At 42.8% G+C, this 24,060-nt stretch overlaps 1 protein-coding gene across 3 annotated transcripts; it reads left to right on the forward strand.

The window, feature by feature from the left end:
- Positions 1–2,309: 2,309 nt before the first annotated feature.
- On the forward strand, positions 2,310–23,322 carry UBASH3A (ubiquitin associated and SH3 domain containing A). Of its 3 annotated transcripts, none has more exons than XM_061359209.1 (14): positions 2,311–2,526; positions 4,668–4,721; positions 5,556–5,742; positions 7,419–7,617; positions 8,303–8,472; positions 11,417–11,625; positions 12,380–12,506; positions 14,425–14,533; positions 15,824–15,946; positions 16,489–16,581; positions 17,646–17,790; positions 20,520–20,626; positions 21,104–21,210; positions 22,520–23,322. In XM_061359209.1, exons 1-14 carry the CDS (start codon positions 2,414–2,416, stop codon positions 22,655–22,657), a joined length of 1,881 nt encoding a protein of 626 aa, XP_061215193.1. In that variant the 5' UTR covers positions 2,311–2,413; the 3' UTR covers positions 22,658–23,322. The 3 variants fall into 3 exon arrangements, with proteins under 3 accessions (XP_061215195.1, XP_061215193.1, XP_061215194.1); XM_061359210.1 differs by having other exon boundaries at positions 12,380–12,491; XM_061359211.1 differs by lacking the exon at positions 21,104–21,210 and having other exon boundaries at positions 2,310–2,526.
- Positions 23,323–24,060: the final 738 nt, after the last annotated feature.

The following is a 24,060-nucleotide window of genomic DNA, read 5'->3' on the forward strand; positions in this document are numbered from 1 at the left end:
ACATATTTTATCTGCAGCACTTTAAGTCACCTGGAATATTTTTTCACCTTTCAGCAAACAAGTACAATAAGTTTTTTACTCTTTCATTTGCTAAATTTCATGTACATTTCAATGAATGTAAATTAAACTTTATATGGAGTCTTCTGGCTTTAAGGCAGAGAAAAGGACAGCTTGCTGTGTATGATTTGAAATATATGTATATATTTAAAAAAAGCCTTGTAACTGGTGCATAGGTTGTCCGTCAGAAAGCAAAACAGCACTGTGAAGTATACTGCCTGAAAGCTAGACACGGATGTGTCATTTATTTAGATGATACCATATACTCCCAAAGCTTCACTCACCTCTTCCTGAGAAGCCATAGTTAAAAGCAAAACTGTTTTCTTTCTTCATTATCAAAAGAAACCACAAGGAAATTCTGAGGTTGCTAAGCCAGTGTGCTCTGAAAATGTTTTCAGTGAGTGGCTGTGGCTGCGGCTGCCTGTTCAGTCATCTGTTGCATATGGCATTATGGCAGCAGCCTGTGTAATTCAACCTGGTGACGGGTATCAGGTAGCCCTGGATGACATGGCTATGGAAAGAAGATAAAAATTCAGCATGCTTTTTAATTAGCCTAAGAAGGACAGTTAATATTGTAGTGTTTGAAAACCCTTCTGTAACCCCTCAGCAAAGAAGCATCACCACAGTTGATGAGCACATGCTCATCTTTTATCAAGACTTGTGCAGCTGAGGAGTCTGACGATAGCTGTGGGTGGCAGAAGGCAGAAGCTCCAGGTGCTTTATCTTTTCAGCACACAGAGCTAGAGCAATTGTATTGTACGTTACTTGTGTTTATTGTTTGAGGGTTTTTTCCCTTTCCCCTTGTAGTTTTATATTCTCTCCCCTTATTATTTCCCTTATCATCATTAGTAGTAGTAGTAGTAGTATACTGTACTTGAGTTATTAAGCTGTTCTTATCTCAATCTTTTACATTCTTTAGATTCTCCTCCCCATTCCACCTGGGGAGGGTTAGCAAACGGCTGTGTGGTACTTAGTTACCAGCTGGATTTAAACCACGACAGTCCTGAATAACTTATAATACATATAATGAAATACTGCAAAATATTTTGGAAGCACCTTGCAAGCAATATCTCATGCTTCTGAAGTATCAACTCATTTGTACTCTGGGATTTAGACAATAAAAATGTATGCTCAGCTTCAGAAAGTGCTCAAAATAAATAAAAATTTAGCTGTTTGTTGATTTCAGTTTGTTTTTCTAAGAAGACAAATTGATGACAGAGGGGAGGGTGGAAGGAAGAAGGAGGATGAGAGATGAAGCAAAAGCCATGATAATTTAAGTGAAATGAGGCTCCTGTGAGAACAGGCTAGAAATTAAGGTTTTCCATGCCAAAACACAGTTGCAATGAGAGAAGCTCTTCAGTCCCTTTGCTGTGCACAATCGAAACTGGCACTTCCAAAAGAAAGGCTGCCAGATCATGATCCTGTTAACTGTTCACATTCAGGCCATGAATCATCAAAGAGTACATCATCTCTTATGCCACGCTTTCAGCAGCCTTCCCTGGAAATGGGAAACACAGGGGGACATAAGGAAAAGTATAAAAATGAAAGCAGACCAGCAGTTCAGGTGAGCCTTTCAGTCTACGGGGTGAGGTGTCCTGTCCTTCCCAGGGAGCTGTGGTACCTGCAATGAGGACAGCCCAAGCCAGAGAAAATTGTCTCCAACCATTTCACCTGCTCTGACCACTCTGGAGACACTGGGGACCAGACAGTGCAGGTGTGCAAAGGCTCCCGTGGTGGACCTGGTACCAATGGAAAGGACAGGTCACCCTGCTGTCACCATGAGCTGCCCAAGCCTAGTCTCAAGGCGTGATGTCTTGATGGGACATTGGCTTTGACCTTGAACAGTTGGCTGGCTCATCACCTATGCCTGAAAAGACCAAAGCAGGAGCTATGTAGAATAAGAAGGGAGGACATGAAAATTGAGCCCCAAAGGATAGAATGTGCCCTACAGACTAACTTCTTATATGTTTCAGGACATCCCTGCTCACCTCCCCGTGCTGCAGTAGCAGGTAGATTTCCCGGTTTTCAGAAAACTATTTAAAATGCTAGATAGAAGATTCTACCTCAGAGCTGTCAGTCCACCCTATGGTGTTTGCCTTTGGACTACTAGTCTTGTTCTGCTGGGGTGGATGGGAAACTCCTGAATATAGCTTTTGATTTTTTAGCCACCCTGAAACAAAACTTCAGAGACGCAGATACTCCGAAAACAGGATGTCAGCTTTTGTCAGAGAAGATCACAGGACGTTTGAGGGGTTTTGTGTTTTAGTTGCCTCTTTCTCTCTCATTTTCTTATTCCCTCCCATCCTCCTCCCATCTCACAGTTTCTCATCACACAGTCAGGAGAAGTGTGGAGGAGATGGCGGTGGCTGAGACACAGCTGTACGCAAAGGTGTCCAACAAGCACAGGAGCAGAAGCGCCTCTGTACTCCTTGAGTCTCTCCTTGCCAAAGGATTCCCAGCTCATATCGCGTGAGTAATCTGTTTGGCTGCTTTGCACAGTTAAAGGTATTTAAAATAAGATCTCATAAGATCCTGACGGCGGGCAGCTTGCTTTCTTTCATCGTGCTGCTTCCTGGGGGTGGTGTCCCTATACAGAGATCAGACCTGTCTTGCTTTCAGTTTCTTGTAAAACAGTGCATATTGCTTATATTGCTAAAAATATCCACCCTGCTTTGTATCCATTTTTATAAATATCATGTATATGTGAGAATTCATGTCCTTTCACATCTTCAGGTTGAGAGAATCCACAATGAGTTAAAAAGTTGAAGTCTGTAATTTGCTCTTGAGATATATTGTGTTTCGTTTTTTTTCTGCTACTCACTGTTATTATAAGGGAATTAAATGAGGATTTAACTTCTACTCAAAGTTTTTTCAGGCCTGGCAGAGACCTCCTGCTGGGTTTTGTCACTGGGAACTGTTTTAAAACAGTAAACTTTCCTTAACAAGATGCCACATAAGTCTGTCAATTTTTTTTCCCATCTTGAATCAGGATCTTGTTCCAAAAGCGTTTTGTACCTGGAAAATGTAATAGTAAAGAATGAGGCACTATTCTTGGTAACCACGGCAGATAAGAGATTAACTGGTGGCAGCTAACCAAGCTAAGAGAAAAGAAATATGGCAGTCACTCCTCCCCCAGACATCATCCTAGTTGCAGAAGGAAGATTTGGGGAGGATATTCCAGCTTCTGAAAGACAAATATGGACACTTTAGTTCAAATTGTTCAAAAACCAGATATTCTTATCTATATGTCAAAGAACCCCTCAAAAAGTATTTTAGAAAGCAAAGCAATATCTCTCCCTTCGGACTGAAAATTAAGCAAGTTGAAAAGGCTCCATTCCTAAATGCTGTGATGCTTTTTTAGGAATAGCTATGTTTAGACAGACACACTTTAGACACAGAGTCTACAGCAGAGTTTACAAGGAAACTGTGGGTCCCTTGTTCCAGGTTAAGTACAGTGGAATTTTAGCTGAGAACATGGCTCATCATTTCTCTAGGAATGCTATAAGTTTGGTGACCCCAAAATAATGGCTAGATTTCAGGTTTTTTTTGTCCTGTATGTAATGTTCTTCAAATCCCCTTCTAAACACTTTCTGCTGTTACTAAGGTGGCTTTGTGTTTCCCAGATCGAAATCAAGAAGCAGTGGCAGAAGTACTATGCAAATCGACATAAAATGACAAGATGTCAAAAAGCACTTTATTTTTAATATAATTATTTTTATTGACTTTAAGACCTTCAAAATGTTGATAGTGTTTTTATAAAACCTCTTAGCTGTCTCTGTAGTTCCAGGATTGACCCGTAAATGGAAGTACTGAAAAGTTGTTCTTTTGATAATTTCTAGCCTGAGGAAAAAGAGGTTGGATGGAAATATTACAAAACCTCTCATATTGTAGAATCAGCAGGCCAAAGTAATGTTTCCCCAAAGAATAAAGCCCAAATATGTGATGGTCAAGCTAAGCATCAGATCGACTGGTGCTTACACAGAACTGAATGTGTGTCAGCAAATTCTGCTTTAGGGAAGAAACAGTTCATTCTCTCAGTAAATACACTAGTTTTAATAGAGATTTTCAAAACCTTATTCCTACTATTTGAAAGAAATGGGTATATTCAGAATTTATTCTATGCATCATCTTTTGGTATTCACTGCTCATCTTGGAAGCATAGAATGTCTAGATACAGCCTAATGCTCTCCTAAGGGCTCACTCCAACAGGTCCATGTCCTTCTTATGCCGGGAACCCAAAGCTGAATGCAGAGCTCCAAGTGGAGTTTCACCAGAGTAAAGAAGAGGGGGAGATTCACCCCCCTCAACCTTAACCCAACACTAAGGAAATCTTTATAGCCAGTAGGGCTGCAGAGGAAACACCTCCAGAATACACAGGATGATATCCTGTGAGGAAGACAGGCTACCAGTCTTCAAAGAATTAAAGACTTGCTGTGGAAAATACTGTTTGGAGGGCTTCAAGAACATTAGTATTTGCCAGGCATTACCTACTTGTTAGAGGTCTTAACTGTGCTGGAAAATAGGCTTGGTGACCACAGCACGTCCATGCTTTAATTTCTAGGATTTTTCTTGCTGTCATTCTGAGGAATCCATTTTGGTTTTTATTCTAGGCAGAAAGCCTTGGCTGCTACTGGACAAAAGACAGTAGAAGAGGCTGCAAAATGGTAAGTACCTGTGATTTCTACTAAGTGCTTTTGCATTAAACCTGGCTAAAACCCTTCTTCATGTGCTGATTCTGTCACTGAATATGAAGTTATCTGCCATAAAAAACCCCTGTCTTTTGTCGTAGGCTTTCTTCCCTGCCTCGATTTGGTTGCTTTTTTCTTCTTTTTGTATGTGAAAAGCCAGAGGACACGTTTGAGTATGGCGTGTTCTTCCCCAATATTCTTTTGTTTGGGATGCTACCATGCTTTTCAAGAACCACTCCCAATCCAGCAGCTGCAAAGCCAACCATACATCATATGAAAAGCAAGGTGAAGGGTATAATTACATGGGATATAAGTTTCTGATCTTTGCTTGCGCATTTTCTGATTTGTCTTTTTTGCCTTTATCAGGGCTGAATAAAAGGACTTGGTTTTCTTGAGTATTTTAAAAACCTTCAGTTAGCTTTTATTTTCTCATTCTTATATATTTTCTACACGTTGCTTTTTTTCCTCCTCCAGTCCTCTGTTTCCAGTCATGGAAAAGATGGAAAATAACTCAAAAACCCTAAAAAAAGTCTTTATTTTTTTTTTTGTCTTCCATTTTCAGGCATTGAAAGAAGTGAAAGCACATCATAAAATGTAAAGTACACAAAAATTAGCAGAAAAAAAAAATCTCTATTACCTCGTACTTCAGAGAGAAAATTTGTAATGAGTTTTTATTTTAGCTTGTCATTTGTAAGAAAACAACAACTTTGTATTTCCTTTTTCTGGTCTGTGCTATGGATGCCTTCAACCACAGGAAACAAGAGTAAGCAGTGCACACACTTATCCTCTGTGACATGCTCTTGATTTCAGGTTGCACTCTCACTGCAATGATCCCTCTTTGGAAGACCCAATCCCCCAGGAGTATGCTCTTTACCTGTGTCCCACTGGCTGCTTGCATAACTACCTGCTGGAGTTTTGGAAGGAGAGCAAACGCCAGTGTGGGAAAAACAGAGCCCATGAATTTTTTCCACACATCACTCTCTGCGATTTCTTCACGGTAAGGCACAAAATGCGTGCAAGTGTCACATACAAGCTACTGGTGGAACTGGACCACCTACCATTGTCTTACACCAGAACTTCTCCTTGGAGATCAAACTGACATGACTCAGTTCTGAGTGTGCCTGCTTAATATTTGAATGTTCAGTCCCTGCATAGGCATCAGGGGCTTTCTTCCCACCACCAGCTTTAGTTACCCACCTTAGGCCCTGGTGTACTTAAACACTGAATGATAATTCCAGTGGGATGCTTCAGGGTAGCTGAATGATGCATGTCTAGCACCCACTTAGAGCAACCTTTTGCAGTCCAGTTTACACATTGTCCTGCCAGCAGGAAGCACTGCTCCCCACATGCAGCTATGAGCCTGCTTCGTGGACCATGCCCATTGCTACATCAACCTAGGATGTTAAACCTTCCTGGCCGGGGCAGGAGTGGCTGCCTTCAGCCAGATGTGCAATAGTGACAGCGTTATCAGAGGATGTAGACAACTATAGTATTATGCCTATGAGAATCTCAGGGAAACTCCAGCTTTCCCCAGAGAGCCCCAACCAGAAGGTCACTGCTATGGTGGTGTGTCCCAGACTTTATTCTTTCTATTGAAGCTTGGATGTTTTGAAAAAGAGAGAAGCAGAATGCACAGGGGTGGAAGGAGCAAGGGAAGCCATACTGGAGTCCAACAGTGCAACAGAGTCACTTTGTCAGTAATTTAACATGGAAGTTTGGCTCCTGAGTTGGACTCCTGGCAGGCTGTTTTCTGGTTCTAGAAATGCTACTGTTCTCCTAAGTGCCCTTCTGATTGCTGGTGACCCCCTACAGAACTTCCCGACAAAGCTGCTTCTCCTGCATAGGTGAATGTGCTTATTATCAAAGGCCAGCAAGGAGTCACTGCCCTGGAAAAGCTCTGGAGCCACCTGGAATCCAGGTTTCACATATTGATGGTGTGGCACATGAACATCAGTTTCAGTCGAGATGCACTGAAACAGACAGCAGTGTCTCCACACCTGCACTTGCTTGACCCAGTACAATGATTAAATGGAGCAAATAGTTCTGTGGAGGAGAATAAAGCAGCCCAGAAATGGAGCATAGTTAACATTCCTGTCTTGGGCTGCATGGTACAAATTCCATATTTGTCTCTGCGCTTCATAAATTACTTAATTGCCACATTTTTTGTGGAAGCACGGTTCTGTACAATCTAATTTGCTGTGATTAGAGCATTAAGGATCATAAAGACAAAGATGCCTTATGAATTTTGCTAGGTAAGTGGCTCAGCATCTGAGATCTTGAAGCTTTAGCAGGAACAATGTCAGCTAAAGAACTGTAGGACAGCAATAACACAAATTCTTACTTAGAACTGAGAAGGAAAATCATGATCCCAGCCTATTTTTAGACAGGTTACTGAACACCTGTCAGATGGTAATATCTTTTGGCTCTGTCCTACCCTGGCTAGACACATTTCCTGGTAGAGGGCTCTATCTCCTATTATAACACCAGGATACTGTGTGCTGATCGAATTGTTCAGAATCACTGATTTCAATACCAGGAATTTCAGGCAAGTTTGTAGTTGTGTGTCTCAGGAAGTCTAATGCGTGCACTGTTTTCTGGTACTACTGTAAAACACAGGCTACAATATGGCTGTTGAGCCCATGGATAAAGCCTGCTCTTCCTATTTCCTTTCAGTGTGAAGACCAGAAAGTGGAATTATTGTATGACACCTTAAAGAGAGTCGGTGAAAGCTTTTCACTACGGTTTCCATCAGCCATTTCCTTATTACTACATTCATCTACCAGTTACCTTGGCTTCTTCATTGATGACAAACATGCAAATATCCTCAAAGAGTTTGCTCAGGCATTCTCCTCAGAAGCTTCAGCTGTGGCAGGTAGGACAAACATCAGTGGGAAAATGAGTGGGTCATAGCACAAATGCTTAGGCATGGTACTGAAAACATCTCCCATGTCTCTCTGGAAGCTCAGCTGCTGTTTTACTGCCAGGAAGCATCCTTTCCTCATACAGATTGAAAACAACATGGCTTGGGGAACATGGTTTAGACTTCAAAGACACAGTGTTTTTGTCTAGAAGCTGAAATGGTTGGCTGTGTAACATGATAAGCCTTCCAACAGGATATCCAAAATGGGCAGGGATATAACACTCCCTATTCCCAGACTGGTGGCCCGACTGTATCCTGAGAAATAGATTCTAATCCCCACTCTAGTGACATTCAAAGGACCCTGTATCACCAGTGGAGACTGAGGAGACACAGCCCCAGCATAGCTTCGTCTGGGAGAAACAAGTTCAACACATTTCAGACTTGGAGAGGAATTCAAGCCCTGTTCATCTTTTTTTCCTGGTTGAAGCCAGGGAGCAAATCCAGTCCTGATTTGTGAATTATATTGGCATGATCGAAACCATGATGTTCTGCAAAACCATTATTCATCAAAACTATGATCTACTCTACTACTATTTACTATGATATTTCCTGCATCATGCAAAGCATGCAGGCCAAAACAAGAAGAGCTTTAAATGACCTTTGCTTCTATGTTGTGATGTGATTGTTTCATTTCTAGATTGCCATGTGAAGCCCTGCCTCAAGCAGCTCCATCTCACCTTGTCTCACAAGTTTTATCCTCACCATCAGAAGACTTTGGAAGAACTGGCCAAATGCATTAACCCAGAGGAGACCTGCCAGTGGGTAGCTGCACTCTACTCACGGGATATGCGTTTTGTGCATTACCAGGTACCATCATCAGACTTACTTGATTTCCTGAGCCTGTGGTCAGACTCTTTGCTACAGTCACCTTGACTTTTCTTCATGAAGAAAATCTGTGCATGCACAGTTCAGTGTTAAAAAAAATGGTTGTTTCAAGTACCTCTTAGGGTTGAAAACTGTACTCATGAATCAATAGAATATACCATTATAGCGGGCTGCTTGACCTGAACGTCAGCAAGGTCTACTTCCAAACTCCAGCAGAAAAAATAATCTTACCATCACACAAGAAATTAAAAGAGACAGGAAATGATGATCCTTGAGTATTTGCTAGGATTTGTAAGGTCACAGCTTTGCAGTTAAAGTCCATTCAGCAAAATCAGTTTTCTTGGTTGTTCCAGCCATGACAAAAACTCAGATTAAGTATCAGTGAACAGGGCACAGCTCTTGCTGTTGATTTTCCGCTTAACTGACTCTTGGTGATTTTTTGCTTAATAGACTCTTAGTTAAAACTAGTCAACATTTTTCCAGTTCTGATTTCCAAAATTAAGTTAGAATCATAGAATCATAGAATAGTTACGGTTGGAAAGGGCCTTAAGATCATCAAGTTCCAACCCCCCTGCCATGGGTAGGGGCACCTCGCACTAAACCATATCACCCAAGGCCTCGTCCAACCTGGTCTTGAACACTCCCAGGGATGGAGCATTCACAACCTCCCTGGGCAACCCATTCCAGTGCCTCACCACCCTAACAGGAAAGAATTTCTTCCTTGTATCCAATCTAAACTTCCCCTGTTTAAGTTTTAACCCGTTACCCCTTGTCCTATCACTACAGTCCCTAATGAGTCCCTCCCTATAGGCCCCCTTCAGATACTGGAAAGCTGCTAGGAGGTCTCCACACAGCCTTCTCTTCTCCAGGCTGAACAGCCCAAGCTTTCTCTTGGGCTCATCTTCATACAGGAGGTGCTCCAGTCCCCTGATCATCCTCGTTGCCCTCCTCTGGACTTGTTCCAACAGTTCCATGTCCTTTTTATATTGAGGACACCAGAACTGCACGCAATACTCCAAGTGAGGTCCCACAAGAGCAGAGTAAAGGGGCAGGATCACCTCCTTCGACCTGCTGGTCACGCTCCTTTTGAGGCAGCCCAGGATACAATAGGCTTTCTGGGCTGCAAGCGCACACTGAAGCCAGCTCATGTTCATTTTCTCATTGACCAGCACCCCTAATTCCTTCTCCACAGGGCTGCTCTGAATCTCTTCTCTGCCCAACCTTTAGCTGTGCCTGGGATTGCTCCAACCCAGGTGTAGGACCTTGCACTTGGTATGGTTAAACTTCATGAAGTTGGCATTGTCCCACCTTTAGAGTGTGTCAAGGTCCCTCTGGATGGCATTCCTTCCCTCCAGCGTATCAACCAAACCACACCGCTTGGTGTCATAGGCAAACTTGCTGAGGGTGCACTCAATCCCACTGTCCATGTCAGCGACAAAGATGTTGAACAAGACCGGTCCCAACACCGATCCCTGAGCGACACCACTTGTTGCTGGTCTCCAGCTGGACATTGAGCCATTGACCACAACTCTTGGTGTGCGGCCATCCAGCCAGTTCTTTATCCACTGAGTGGTCCATCCATCAAATTGATGTCTCTCCAATTTAGAGACAAGGATGTTGTGTGGGACAGTGTCAAACGCTTTACACAAATCCAGGTAGATGACATCAACTGCTCTTCCGCTGTCCATCAGTTCTGTAGCCCCATCATAGAAGGCCACCAAATTGGTCAGGCAGGATTTCCCCTTGGTGAAGCCATGCTGGCTGTCACTGAGCACCTTGTTGGTTTTCATGTGCCTTAGCATGCCTTCCAGGAGAATCTGCTCCAAGATTTTACCAGGCACAGAGGTGAGACTGACTGGTCTGTAATTCTCCGGATCATCCATTTTCCCCTTCTTGAAAATGGGGGTTGTATTTCCCTTTTTCCAGTCATTGGGAACTTCACCTGATTGCCATGATTTTTCAAATATGGTGTCCAGCGGCTTAGCAACTTCATTTGCCAGCTCCTTCAGGACCCGTGGATGGATTTCATCAGGACCCATGGACTTGTGCACGTTCAGATTTTTAAGATGGTCTCAAACCAATTCCTCTCCTACAGTGGGCCCAAGGTCTTCATTCTCACAGTCCCTGCATCTGCCTTCCAAGACTTGGGTGGTGCGGTCAGAGCCTTTGCCAGTGAAGACAGAGGCAAAGAAGTCATTCAGAACCTCAGCCTTCTCCAAATCCTGTGTAGCTAGTTCTCCCGAGAGCTTCATGAGGGGGCCTACGTTGTCCCTAGTCTGTTTTTATTTGCTATGTACCTGTAGAATCCCTTCCTGTTATCCTTAATATCTCTAGCCAAGTTTAATTCTAACTGGGCTTTAGCTTTCCTAAGCTGGTCCCTGGCTTCCCAGACAACATCCCTGTACTCTTCCCAGGCTGCCTGTCCTTGCTTCCACTTTTTATAAGCCTCTTTTTTCATTTGAATTTTCCTCAGCAGCTCCTTATCCATCCAATTAGGTCTCCTGGCCCTCCTGCTGCACTTCCTTCTAGTTGGGATGCAACACTCCTGAGTTATGGAATGATGAACATTTTTTAGTCAGTATACTGCAAGTCTCACATTGGATTTTGGTCACACTCAGGAGAGCTGCAAGTAATGACAAAAATAGCTGATAACAGTTTTGCTATGTTTGCTCTGAAATAGTCTGTACCAGTTACAGGAAAAAAGTGTTTTTAGGAAAACCAAGTGCCTATTTTTACACGTACTGTAAATGTGGTAGTGTCTTCCTTTTTCTTTGCCCAAGTGCCATTAAAAAGCACATTGTAGAGCAGAAAATAGTATTTGTTGCTATGTCCAGCAGAGATGTGGACAAGCATCCCCTGAACTGCTGTGGCAGGGGCAGCAGCAGGCTCTGGGCAGCAGCCTGACCCTTCCGTGTGTTTCATCCAGACACTGAGGGCCCTCTTCCAGTACAAGCCCCAGAACATCGATGAACTCATGATCAATGCTGGAGACTTCATCTATGTTGACCCGACGCAGCAGTCTGACGTGAGCAAAGGCTGGGTGATTGGGACCTCACATCGGACAGGCTGCAGGGGTTTTCTTCCTGAAAACTACACTGAGAGGGCCAACGAGTCAGACACGTGGGTTAAGCACAGGTAAATTGGGGTTTTGCTTTGCATCAGCTGCTTTTGCTGCTGGGGAGCTGTGGCAGTCTTCCTCCTAACCATGAGCTGTGGGGTTCTAGGAGGGAGCTGAAGGCAGCATTGGCAGAGCAGAATGCGGTCCTGGGAGTCTGGGTGGGGTGCTGAGGCTTCTGAAAGACAAGAGGTTGGACACACACCCACACAACCATGCTGTGTTGGGCAGGCTGAGCTTCCAGCCTGGCTCACTGCTTTCTTTGGTTTTTTTTCATTTCAAGAGCTTGGAAAGTTAACTGGAAATAAAACCACAAAAAGGTTACTCCACCACCTTTACCTACCCTTGTCTTGTTGACTTGCTCTTTATCAGCAGGCATCTACCTAGCTTCCTGTACTTTGCAGCTGACAGCACAGCTGATGCTATTTGTAGATTACAGCTGGTTTTTCTAGGGAGCAAGGTCTAGGTGTACTTTTTGCTGACTCTTCAGAGACAGAGGGGAGGCAACCAGGCAGTATTTCTTGCTTGAAGGTCACACTTTAGCAGAGCTGCATCCAATGCATGCCATCAGTTCATAGAATTTTAACCTCACTTTTACTGGGTTTATTCTAAATCAAGAGCAAAGCGATGAAGTGGGTTGCAAAAAATATTGAATGGAACATGAATCCTGACTTACATGTGCCTGCAGACAAAATAATTACTTAAAAATCCCTTCTATTTGTACGGGTGTCTGTATGTTTGTGTGTGTGCACGTTGCTTCTGTTTCTTCTGCAGGGAATACGTTTTTGTAACAGCTTCAAGACTCTTCACTCAAGCTGAAAATGAACCTAATGTAAAGACGAATAGAGAAGTCCAAAGTCCTAGTACGTCAAGGAGCATAACCAAGGTACTTTCTCTTCAGGTAACTGGGTTTTTTCTGTTTCTTATCTTTGCCATGTGCTTGTGCAGGTATGCTATTCATTAAAAGCATTTAGTAAATTTAATATCTTCCCTGTTCTTCCTCACATTTTCATGTGGTGTTGTAATGCACATATACGTATATCCACACACTCATACACTCTTATGGTATGTTGTAATAGTTCATAAATATTTTGAAATGCATAAGATGGATATTACTTTTGCCTTCTTTCCTAAAGCTGTTTTCATTCGTGTTCTAATAGCACAACGCATGAGTTCTCTGCTCAGGTTTCTCTGTGCACAAGCCTTACTGGGTAAACTGTGCAAAGGTATGGCAACAAGTCTGACAAGTGAGACACAGCCACAGCTTCCCCTGAGTCCCATATACTTTATAGTGGTGTAACTAGAATGGAATTATGCTGATTGTTCATTGTTATTTTTATGGCCAAATTCTATGCATGTCACCTTGGTGGCTTACATGGTCCCAGATCTTAGCAGATTTAAATATTTCACCTTCTTTTGTATTTTTAGATACTCAGCTAATACAAATAACTTCATAGAACTGCAGCAAGAGAACAACTAGCTGGAAAGGTTAGCAGGTTACAGCACTGATGGGATTGCATCTTTGTCCCACTTTCAAAATCAACATGTATCATTTTTTCCACAGGTTTTCCACTGGTCTTCTGGTAGGAAAAACAAAACAAATGAGGATTTTTGTTTCACCTGCAGCACATTTGTACCTGCATTGCCTTATTTGCTCTGTCAGGGTTGCTAAGGTGGTCCTTTCTGGCACACTAACGTGCTGAAGAAACCCCTTTGGGCTTGCTGGCCCCGCAGTCTCTCTTCTCATTGTGCTGGGAGATAACCCTGCATTCATTTGTGTTAACATCAGAGAAACCTGAGGGCACCCTGAAGGAACTGCCATCCTGGGGCGTCCCAGGATGCTGTGTGTAAGACAGTAAGATAGAAACTTCCACATGACTCACTCATCCTTCCACAGACTCTTGACTGCTCTTGGCCTTTCTTTATCTAGCTCAGACCTGTAGCAGAGCCACTGCTTGGCCTCAGGAACATGTTTTGCAATGTGAACACCTCCAGTCTAGAGTTTTCTGGCCTCTGGGCTCCTCACAAGCAGAACAGCAAAACCACAAAATCTTAGTTTTAAACTCCGATCTTGCAATAGTGTTTAGCAGAATACATGAGTATAAATTTCATACCACTTCTTAAGAATTCCCTTCCCTGCAGCTGTAGATACACGTCACTAACCTCAGTGCTGCAGCAGTAACGCTGCAATGGGTTACTGTTGAAAAAGATTTAAAGCCTTCTTTATCTTCTCATCTGTATGTAACGTGCATTGTATACTGACCCCAAACTACTTAGAACTTATTTGTAATTACATATAGTCTGAGTTAAAAAGTGGCCTCAGAAGAGATCTGGGTTCACTGTTGACTTGGCCACACAGGTATGAAAATGTAGAAGTAGCATTTCATTTGCAAAAGAAGGACAAGCTTGGTGCTAGTCCTGGTGTAGAGAAGATCATTATCACTTAAATCTTAGCTAGTTGCCCTCTTTTGTTTATATCAACTATATATTGTGTATTAAACTTATAATTACTTCACATACTGGAATTAAAAAATCTGTTATCAGCACTACCTTTCATTGGTGTAAACCCAGAGTTAAAACCTAATCTGTATCCCATGAAGGTCAGGAATCTTTCATTTGCCTTCAGTGGGGAGCCAGCCAGGTTTATTGCCTATCTTTAGCACATCTACTATAGCAGCTCCTTTCTCTCCTCCTCTTCACTTCTTACAAACCTCCCAGGACAGGTCTGCTCTTCCTTCCTCTGTCAGGCAGTATCCAGGAATCCAGACTTTTCATACAGGTTATATATAATATCTTAATGAAAACCCCTTTTTACACAGATGTCTCAGAATGCCACCCTGCGGAGAGGTTTGCTGGTGATGCGCCATGGGGAAAGAGTTGATCAGGTCTTCGGCAAATCTTGGCTTCAACAGTGCTTAACTGCAGATGGTGAGTAAGATGATAGGAGGATCTTAGCAAATCAGAACCAAAACTGATTAATGCTGGTGGTGGATGCAAAAGACTCCATCTCCTACATGTAAATGTAGACACTGAGCAAATGAGTGAGTAACATTGCAAATCAGACACAGTAGCTTTGATCGGCATGGAACCAGTTCATAATGTCCTAAAGTCCTTCATTTTTATGTTGCATAAACTCTGAAGAACAAGCAAAGCTCTTGTGATACTGACGGATGTGTGTCCAACACAGGATCTCTACTGCTCATTACACAAGGTGGTGGTTGTCAGACCCCTCCCAGTCAGAACCATGGTCTGCTGATCAGAGTCACTGTATATCACTAGTCAAACCTGGGGAAAAAAAGCAAGAGAAAACCATGGTGGAAATGTCAGCACTGATCTAAATTAAAAATTGGATTTCTAGACCCTCTCTCAAAAAAAAGAAAAATAAAAAAAAATTTGAGATGAAGAAAGCTGACCCAAAACAGGGAAATATGTGTTAAGAGGGAAGGGGGGAACAAGGAGGTGTGAGTTCAGAAGGGAGAGTTTTGTGCTGAAAGGCTCCCTCGCTATGCTGGAGATCTCTTATGTTAAGTGTGTGAAATTCACAGTGGATATTAAAGTAGTACCTTCTGGCTGCGTATCCAGTTCTCTGGTTTCATATTTCTTTGGTGGGAATGTTGCTTTTCATCATATTAGCAGTGGTAAAAACTACCAATGTGGACTGGATCTTTGTTTCATTTGAGCCCCACAAAGCTGAATTATCACAAATTCCTGTCCCATCTCTTCTTCGCCGCATTTGCTCTTTCAGAGCTTGCCAAAGAGGTGCTGTTTTGTTAGGACAGGTTATTTCCCAAGCCAGTGTTGTGACCTTAAAACATGATGCCATGAGGGTAATAGCAGTGACTGGGGTTCTTTTCAAACGCAAGACACACTATCTATAGTACTAAAATAATCCTGTAGGCATCTGAGTTCAGGCACTGCCACATGATCCCCCAAACTGAGTGAGTGCAGACCACAGTCTGGCCCCAGTGGACAGGCAACATGGGTCCTTGAGGTGGAGGGAAGAGAGATTAGTTCCTTGGGGAGATGCTCTTCTTCATCGCCCTCTTGGCCAGGGAATGGGCTTTGACCTGTTCCATTTACCAGTCAAGATACCACTCTGGGCTGAGTTTTCAGAACCAGCCATCCAACCATTCAGAAGAAACAAAGCCATTATAACAAAACGCCACCTGAGGCTGCTGCTTTGCTTGCGCCACAGTAAAATGTCCCACTTCATTTCAGGAAAATATTACAGAGCAGATCTGAACTTCCCTTCCACCCTGCCAAAGCGGAAAGACAGCATGAAGCATTTTGAATATGATCCTCCTTTGTCTTGCTGCGGTATTTTCCAGTCAAGGCTTATAGGTAAGCTGGATAATACCCTATTGCAAATGTATGGGATTTGGAAGCAGGCTTTCATTATCTGCAAAAGCTCATACTGGCTTGGTAGTATCAAAAGCTCCTAGAAGCACTGATTGCTTGTCTTTGAGACCCATTCTACCAGTTCCTGGTAAAGAAAGTTAGTCTGTGACCCAATTCACTCACCAGATGAAGCTGTTTCTGCTCCCTGAGCAATTGTGCCGACTGTAACAATGCAAGTCTGGTGCAGATGCTTCTCTCTGATTCAGATATGTGGACAGGCAAATGCCTAACTAACTGCTGAATGGAGGTTTGGAGTGAATCTTCAGCAGTTATCTCTCCAATGCTCATTTTAAACTTGCTGCTGCCACTAGAATGAGATTTTCAGTGGGCTCAATAAGCCAGTAGCTTGAAAAAAATACTGTCAATGTATCCTATGTCAATAAAACCGAAAAGATCTAAGCTGTTTTCTACAGAAAGCATTTTGTGACAGTTTCTCATCTGTCATGATTTATAAAAGAGCAACCCGCTTTGCTGTTCCCAACCAGGGGAAGCTCTGCTGGACCAGGAGGTGACAGTCAGCTACGTGTACTCATCACCTGCGCTCCGCTGCATACAGACAGCTCAACACATACTGCAGGGTAAGGCAGCGAAAGCAGCTGGGTGCTTTTGCCACAGTGAAAATGTCTTCACCAGACTTTTGTGAGGTCTCTGAGATGAGCAATTAAGAAGCTGTACTGCTTTGTGGTTATTTGTTGTTATATTGAAACAAGGAAGACAAGGTGGTTTTGTCTCACTGGTAATACAGGCAGTAATAAACCTGCTGCCATGTGTATGATCTGCAGAGCATTAACTCTAGTCCTCACTATTTGAAAAGGAATCTAATGTTATATGAAATAGAGGTGTTTCACATCAGGTTGAATTCAACATTAGTACCTGCTCACCGGATCACCACTGCCACCTGTTTCAGATAATGTTCTGAGCCAAAAAAGCAGATGTTTCCAGTACTCTGAAGGGTATCTATGTGAATCAGGGAACACAGCTTTCTTCTGAAAGCATTTGTATTTGCAAGCCAAACTATTTTCATTCCTTTGTATTGCAGAACCTCTTTCCTTCTCTTTCTTCCCCTTCTTCTCTTCTTCTTTCCTCTTCTGTCCCCTCCAACACATCTGTCAGGTTCACAGCTCATTACTATGTTTTCATCAGAATTATGATGGGAGTGTATTTTTTCTGTGAACTAGAAGAAACAAACTTCCTCTCAGTAACCTGTCTTGAGGATAATCAAAAAAAGAACATGTCTTTTGGTGAGAGGATTCCACTGTAGGACAATGCAGTGCCCCCCAAGGACAACTGAGTAAAATGCTACATAAACATCACAAAAACATTTCCCATCTGAAGTTTATTCAGATTGTAACATTACTGGGGCATTTTCTTCTGTTCTGTTCTGTACCTTGCAGATCATCACAAGACAGCTCTGTTAATAATAATACTGATGATGATGATGATAATATAATAATTTGTAGTGCCTTAACATTAGTCAGACAATATAATGGTGGCTTCATTTAATCAACATTACCCTTTTTTGTTTGAAAGTAATTCATTTTCATTGATGAAAGTATTATAGCAAACAAGGCAGAATGTATAGCCTGAGTGTAACACTTGAGTGTACCTTCCTCTTGTTAGGTAATATTTCTTGTTCTTGCAGGGCTTAAATTAGATCAAAAAGTCAAAATCAGGGTGGAACCAGGACTGTTTGAATGGACCAAGTGGGAAGCAAGCAGAGTAATTCCTAGCTTCATGACTGTGACAGAACTGGAAGAAGCATCTTACAAAATAGATACAAGTTACAGGTAATTGCTCCATATGTAACTGTTAAAGTCTTATTTTTTCCCAAGTTGTCTCCTCATCTTTTTATAAACAGTTATGAACATTGCAAAAACTGGGTGATTCTGGTCAAATTCAAGCCTGCATGATCAGTTCCTAAAGTAAGATGCTATCAGCTGTCTTGTAACAGGAGTCAGTTTTGCCGCTCTGACGCAGCAACACGTGTGCACAGTTGACAGTGTGCGTGTACGTAGCGCCTGGGTGCACCTGCACACACAAAACTTGTGTGTAAGACCATCCCTGCTGTGGTGTTGCCTTCAGATATGCTGGCTCAGGCCCATGTTGTGTTATGCACAGGCATAGCTGTGTTACAGGCATTAGTGTCAGGTACCAGGAGTCTTGTTTTTACCTTTGGCTCATGTGAAGCACACTTTAGGAAGGTGAAGAATAACCTCTTGGGTAGTTAACATGATGGTGTTCAGCAGTGGGGAAATGTGACTTTAGAACAGGTTAGTAAGCTCTTTGCCGAGGGTCTGCAGGGCAGCATCAAGAGATCTGCCCCATAGCAGAGGGTAGCACAGCTTGGAAGAAGGCTGGGGGCTGAAATGTCCCTGGTTTGTGTCACTGAAGCAATAGACACAAGAGGAAGGGAAAGCAAGGGACCAACGCTGTGCAGATCTACGCAGGGACTGTGGAGAGGGAGGTGAGCCTAACAGAAACCATCCATCCTTCTGGTTTTGGGGGCAGGTAGGATAACAGCTTTTCACTATCATTGATGTTTGTGCCAAATTTGGTCAGGGAGGGGGCTTGGTTTGGTTTGAGTTGCTCAAAGATTAAAACTGTGCTTAGCAAGGACTTTTTGGAGCTTTCACAATTTGGGGAGGGCAGGTGATGCCTTTCCTGAGCGCTTGCAAACCACCACACGGCAGGAAATGATAAACCTCCAATTCAATCTAGCTCCTCATCTTGCTCACAAACCAGGCTGCTCTGTGTTCACAGTGCACAGCCAGACCCAGGAAATTACTCAGTTAACAAGAGTGTCTCTGGGGTTTCCTACGTGTACAAGAAAGAGGGAAAGGAAACATTTTGTGTCTTACTGCATTTCTGCATTATGAAACATAATGAAGCAAGTGTCTTCATTTGAAATTGCATGAAGGAATAAAATCCTTCATTTTCTTGGATCATAGTTTGTTCTGGTATGTTTTACCACCAGGAGACTGGTTTTCCTATTTTTCTCAGTACAGACTCACTTGCCTTGGGAGAAAGTGTGCAGATGTCCAGCAGTGGGAAGTTCAGAGGGGAAGCTCTGAAGCAATGCTAACCACAGGATTTAGACCCCCTCACAACTCACTGGGATTCAGCAGGCTAGTTATGAGCACCCCAATCTAGATTTGTCCAGCCTAGCCAGGTTTAATATTAGCTGTGATTAGCAACCCAGCATGAGCTTTTCACACGCTTTTACCACCTACTTTCTATTACTGCCATTTGTGCTGACATAATGTACTGAGGACTCACCTGTGAAAATACACTGCAGTACCATTCCTTACTACAATATATTACTCTGATCTCACTTGTGCCTATTCACTGAATAAGCAGACAATCAAATCAGGGTGAGGGGGGCAGTTGTTTGTAGAAAAAAATTAGCACACTGTATTGTATCACAGCGCAGGGCTATTTGCCAGCTGTAGCAATGAACACTTCCCATTCCCAGAGAAGACAGATTAAGAGGATGACATGAAAAATACAAAGTGGCTTTAGTGAAGTTTTATTCTGTTGCTAAGAAGCACTGATTCAATCATCATCAAAGAGAGGAGCCTGTTGAGAGACAGCAAATAGCTGGTCCTGCTGCCCACTTTGCCTGTCCTGCATCTCTGAGAAGGCTGTTAGGGCCTCTAATCATTGGGAATTTGGTGTTCCCAGCTGCCTACCCTTACCATCACCGGCCACTGCACATCAGGGCTCTGCAGGGTCTTCCCTGCTGCTGCCAGGCTGGGGCAGGGTGAGGGGCATCCATCAACCCAAGCCCTACTGGTCCTGTGTGGCTGCCTCAATTCGAAGCAGTTTGAAGGTCTCGCTCCTTTTTTGGGAAAATATTTATTCTGTGCATGAAGAGCCCCAGTACATAAAAGAAAGAAGAATGCCTGGTCTCACTAGCAGTGCTCAGATACTTAGGAGCGGTGCATTGTAATGTCCCTAGCAACACTTTTTAACTCTAGGAGTGAAAATCCGTTTGTCCAGCTAATGCAGATATGCCTCACTTGTTGTTGATTTCATTTGCTTTGTTTATTAAGGAGACTAAAACTGAGACACCAAATATTGAATGCATTCACATCATTGGTGTCTTGCCTTGGATTGAACTTGGTCAAGATTGCTATAGCTGCGGCTCTGCAAGTCTGCAGTCCATAGCTGGGCTATAATAGTCCTTGCTGATAGAACTGCTCAAAGCTTACCTCTTCTTAGGCATGAATCCTACTTTAAGTAATATTCACTGTAGTCTATAAGTTTCATTAAAGCATGGGTTTCCCTGCATCTGATGCTTTATGAGCTGTGAGGTTTAGCCGTAAGATTTGATGGAAATTGCCGTGGGGGAAAGCTAATGCTGCATGAAAGATGAAGTAGCAGTGTATCAGCCAAGTCAGTAGATAAACCTGTATCTGTTTAACCAAGTGCCTTTTCTCCAGTGTAGTCATTCAATAGTGCTAACAGTGTTCAAGTATTTATCTAGATTAACATATATTTGTGATTTTAATGTCAGGGGTAACTTCCCACTCTCTTCACTGGTGCCATCGGAAAGTTATGAAGAGTATGTAAGCAGAAGCTCTGCAGTTATAAAACAAATCATCACTGCCTGCCCCAGCAAAGGTAAAGGTTTCAGATCTTTGTATGTTCTATCAGAAGCTTCAGCAGCAGGACCTGGCAGAGATTTGCCAACAGAAACACATTTAACATGAGTTGTTGGTACTGCACAGAGCATAAGGTAGAGATTTTGTCTTGGGCTACACTAAATTAAAATACATGCAATTTATGGGATAGAAATTAAAAAGTAAAATTAAAAGACAGCAGAGTACTAAATTGCAAAAGTATACTCTCTACTTGGTCTTTCTACATCAGGATGCAGCTCTGCATAAGATAATATACTTTTCTGGAAAGTTTTGGGTTTTTTTTTTTCCTGTTTTCCTTTAAATTCTTTCTCTCACCAGCTGGCATGACTGCAACACAGCAGACTTTTTCTGACCAGTACTATACACCTTGCCACATTATCAAAAAGATCTTAAAGGTGATGGGTAACCTGACAGTGCTGCAGATCCCTTACTACTTTGGTTTTTCCTGGTGTATCAGGTGTCATCCTCATTGTGGGCCATGGCTCTTCCTTGGCATCTTTCACTCGACCTCTGATAGGGCTCCCCACCAGAGACAGCAAAGACTTTGCCCAGGTGGTACGAAAGGTAAGAATACTTTTTTTACAGTAAGAAGCTTTCTTTTTGTTTTATTATACTTTTAATAAGGAGACTTCCTATGCTGTGAGACATGACCATAGCTGCATGCCAGTACCAACGACATTAGCTTTCTCATTGCAAAGGGAATCTCATGTAGTTTTAGTGAAACACTGGAGGTCCAGAGAAGGATTTTTTCCTGGTAAACAGTATGTGACTAATAGCTAAGATTTTGTAGAGGATTTTCACCCAGCTCCACTGGAAAGTCAATGCCAGGTAACACCTACAGACCTCCCATATGAAGACAGGCTAAGATAGTTGGGGCTGTTCAGGCTGGAGAAGAGAAGGCTGCACGGAGACCTCATAGCAGCCTTCCAGTATCTGAAGGGGGCCTACAGGGATATTGGAGGGGGACTTTTCATCATAATAGTACAGGACAAAGGGTAATAGGTTCAAACTTAAACAGGGGAAGTTTAGATTGAATATAAGGAAGAAGTTCTTTACTGTGAGGGTGGTGAGGCACTGGAATGGGGTGCCCAAGGAAGTTGTGAATGCTCCATCCCTGGCACTGTTCAAGGCCAGGTTGGACAGAGCCTTGAGCAACATGGTCTAGTGTGAGGTGACCCTTCCCATGGCGGGGGGTTGGAACTAGATGATCTTAATGTCTTTTCCAACCCTAACTATTCTGTGATTCTATGAGGCACATTTGGAAACCTCTCCATTTGGATCTAGCTTCTTTCCTTTAGAAATGGGGCTAAGAGCCCACCCTCTCCTCCCCAAGATGCTGTGAGTGTGACCTGCATCTATGTTCAGTGAAGCCATTCTTTAAGAAGCTGTTTTTCAAGTCACTGCAATCTCACAACTTTCACACTCAGCTACAGAACGGAGAAGGTTTTTTTGCCAGCTTCACTAGTGGGGCATATGCTTGAGACTTGGTTACCAAGGTTTCTTGTTTACTCTGTTTGTGTATTATCACCAGTGACAGAATTCTTCCCCCCAGTTTTCTTTACCACATGCCCTAGTGTGACCAACCAGAGAATTCAGTCTTAGGATATATTTTTACTACTGCAGTCAAAACATAAGAAGGCATGAATATATTCTGAGTATCAAACACAAGTATGAATGTGCAGTGATGACTCAAGTTCAGCTTTCACCTCACAGGCCTTCAGTCTGTTTTTTAGTTCTTCTCAAAAGTGACAAAATGTCCTGGTCTCTTCCCCCCAGAAGAATCTCAGTGTCTGATCTCTTCTGTAGCAAAGCCCTCTCTTTCTTGTCAAAACGATGACCCTGCTAGTAATTCTGCTGGTAACTTCTTTCCTAGATCCCTTCACTGGGCATGTGTTTCTGTGAAGAGCTGACAGAAGAGAACAAATGGCAGATGGTCAGCCCACCAGTGAAGACATTAACCCATGGAGCAAATGCAGCATTTAACTGGAGAAATGGTATTGTGGAAGATTAGAATGAAGGCTCTGCCTGTGCTGTTGTCAAAAAGGAGCCAAAGACAGATTATGGTTCAGCAGAGTACAGTCATTCCTCCAGAAGACTTACAGAGAGGGGGAAATACCCTCCCTGAGTTGTCAAAGCACAGAAAAACACTTCAAGTTTCGTGCCTGAATTCTGTTTTTATTTCAGTGGCTGAGAAGAAGGAACCTAGTAACTGGCATGCAAGTGAGAAATAACTGGTGAAGAGAGTACCTTTTAACGCTTTCTGAGAGTACCAATGTTTAATAAATATGGAACCGCCTGATTATAAATTCTACCGCTAAAGGCACTAAAAGTAGACAATGTTGCATTTTCCAAGACCAAAATACATCCAGTAAGAATTGGGTTTTTTTAAGGCACTTGGATTTTTTCAGACAAGCAGAGAAACTGGGACTGAAAAAAGTCATTTCCTACCTGAAGAGGAGACCGAGACCAGCTCTACCTAAAGCCCCTGGCTTTCCTGTTCCCTCCATCAGTTCTATGACAGCAACCACCACACTATTTATTTACCTCTCCTACAAAGAGGGCCCGTTTTTTATCACAACTGCTCCTCATTCAGTGATTCTTGAGTGATCTGCATTGAAAAAGGGACTAAATGATTCTTTTTTGAAGAAAACTGTTTGCTTTAGTGTTGATGGAGCAAAAAAAAAGACTCCTTGCATTACTGTACTGCCGACGGCGAGGAGAAGCAAGACAGGACAACCCAATATGAGTGATAAGCAAGCTTCTGCTTTATTCGTGTTGCACATCACTTATATCCTCATTGTGTTAATTATGCCTACTAGTCATAACAGCATTGGTTAGTTCTAAACGGTTACATTTATTCTCCTCCCAGATACAGCTCCTGTTTTCAAGGATCTTCAACCGCAACCCAGCCCCTAGGGACTTTCCCCAGAGCTCAAGGGCGGTGTGTCCTTCAGCTTAAGTCACCTACATGTGAGGCCTACACTTTGCTTTGCTCGCACAAGGCCTCCAAGGATTCATGGCCTTGCTCTTGGAGCCATTCTGCAACACTGTACTGGTGGCAAAACTGTGATGTGGGCAACCCTAACTGCCGAACACTTCCTGAGATGGCACTTGCAGGACAACAGCTTTCATTTCTGCTGTTCTGTGCCAAATTGCATAGATGATGCAAAATAATTGCAAAATAATTGCAAAATGCCTCTGTAGGTCTTCTTTTGGTGATTTGTTTAATTAAGGGAACGTAGACCTGCATAAACAGGCACATACCTTCCTTCAGACTCTTCTTTTCTAGTTATTTCTTGGATAATTACCTCTGGGAAAGTGCAAGCGTTTCTTTCAATGAAAGGAAAAACTGGAGGTTTCTCTTTCTCTCTTAATGTGACTAAAAATGTTTTCAATTTCACTCTTCATCTCCCT

Source organism: Neopsephotus bourkii, unplaced genomic scaffold (assembly GCF_033783945.1).
Source record: "Neopsephotus bourkii isolate Nb327-2 ecotype Australia unplaced genomic scaffold, CSIRO-AGI_Nbou_v1 NB_962, whole genome shotgun sequence".
In the NCBI taxonomy this organism is placed as follows: domain Eukaryota; kingdom Metazoa; phylum Chordata; class Aves; order Psittaciformes; family Psittacidae; genus Neopsephotus; species Neopsephotus bourkii.

Coding starts and splice junctions, on each gene's coding strand:
- UBASH3A (XM_061359209.1), top strand. CDS start 2,414: ATGGCGGTGGCTGAGACACAGCTGTACGCAAAGGTGTCCAACAAGCAC. Junction 7,618..8,302: donor AGAAGCTTCAGCTGTGGCAG/GTAGGACAAACA, acceptor TTTCATTTCTAG/ATTGCCATGTGAAGCCCTGC. Junction 14,534..15,823: donor ACAGTGCTTAACTGCAGATG/GTGAGTAAGATG, acceptor ACTTCATTTCAG/GAAAATATTACAGAGCAGAT.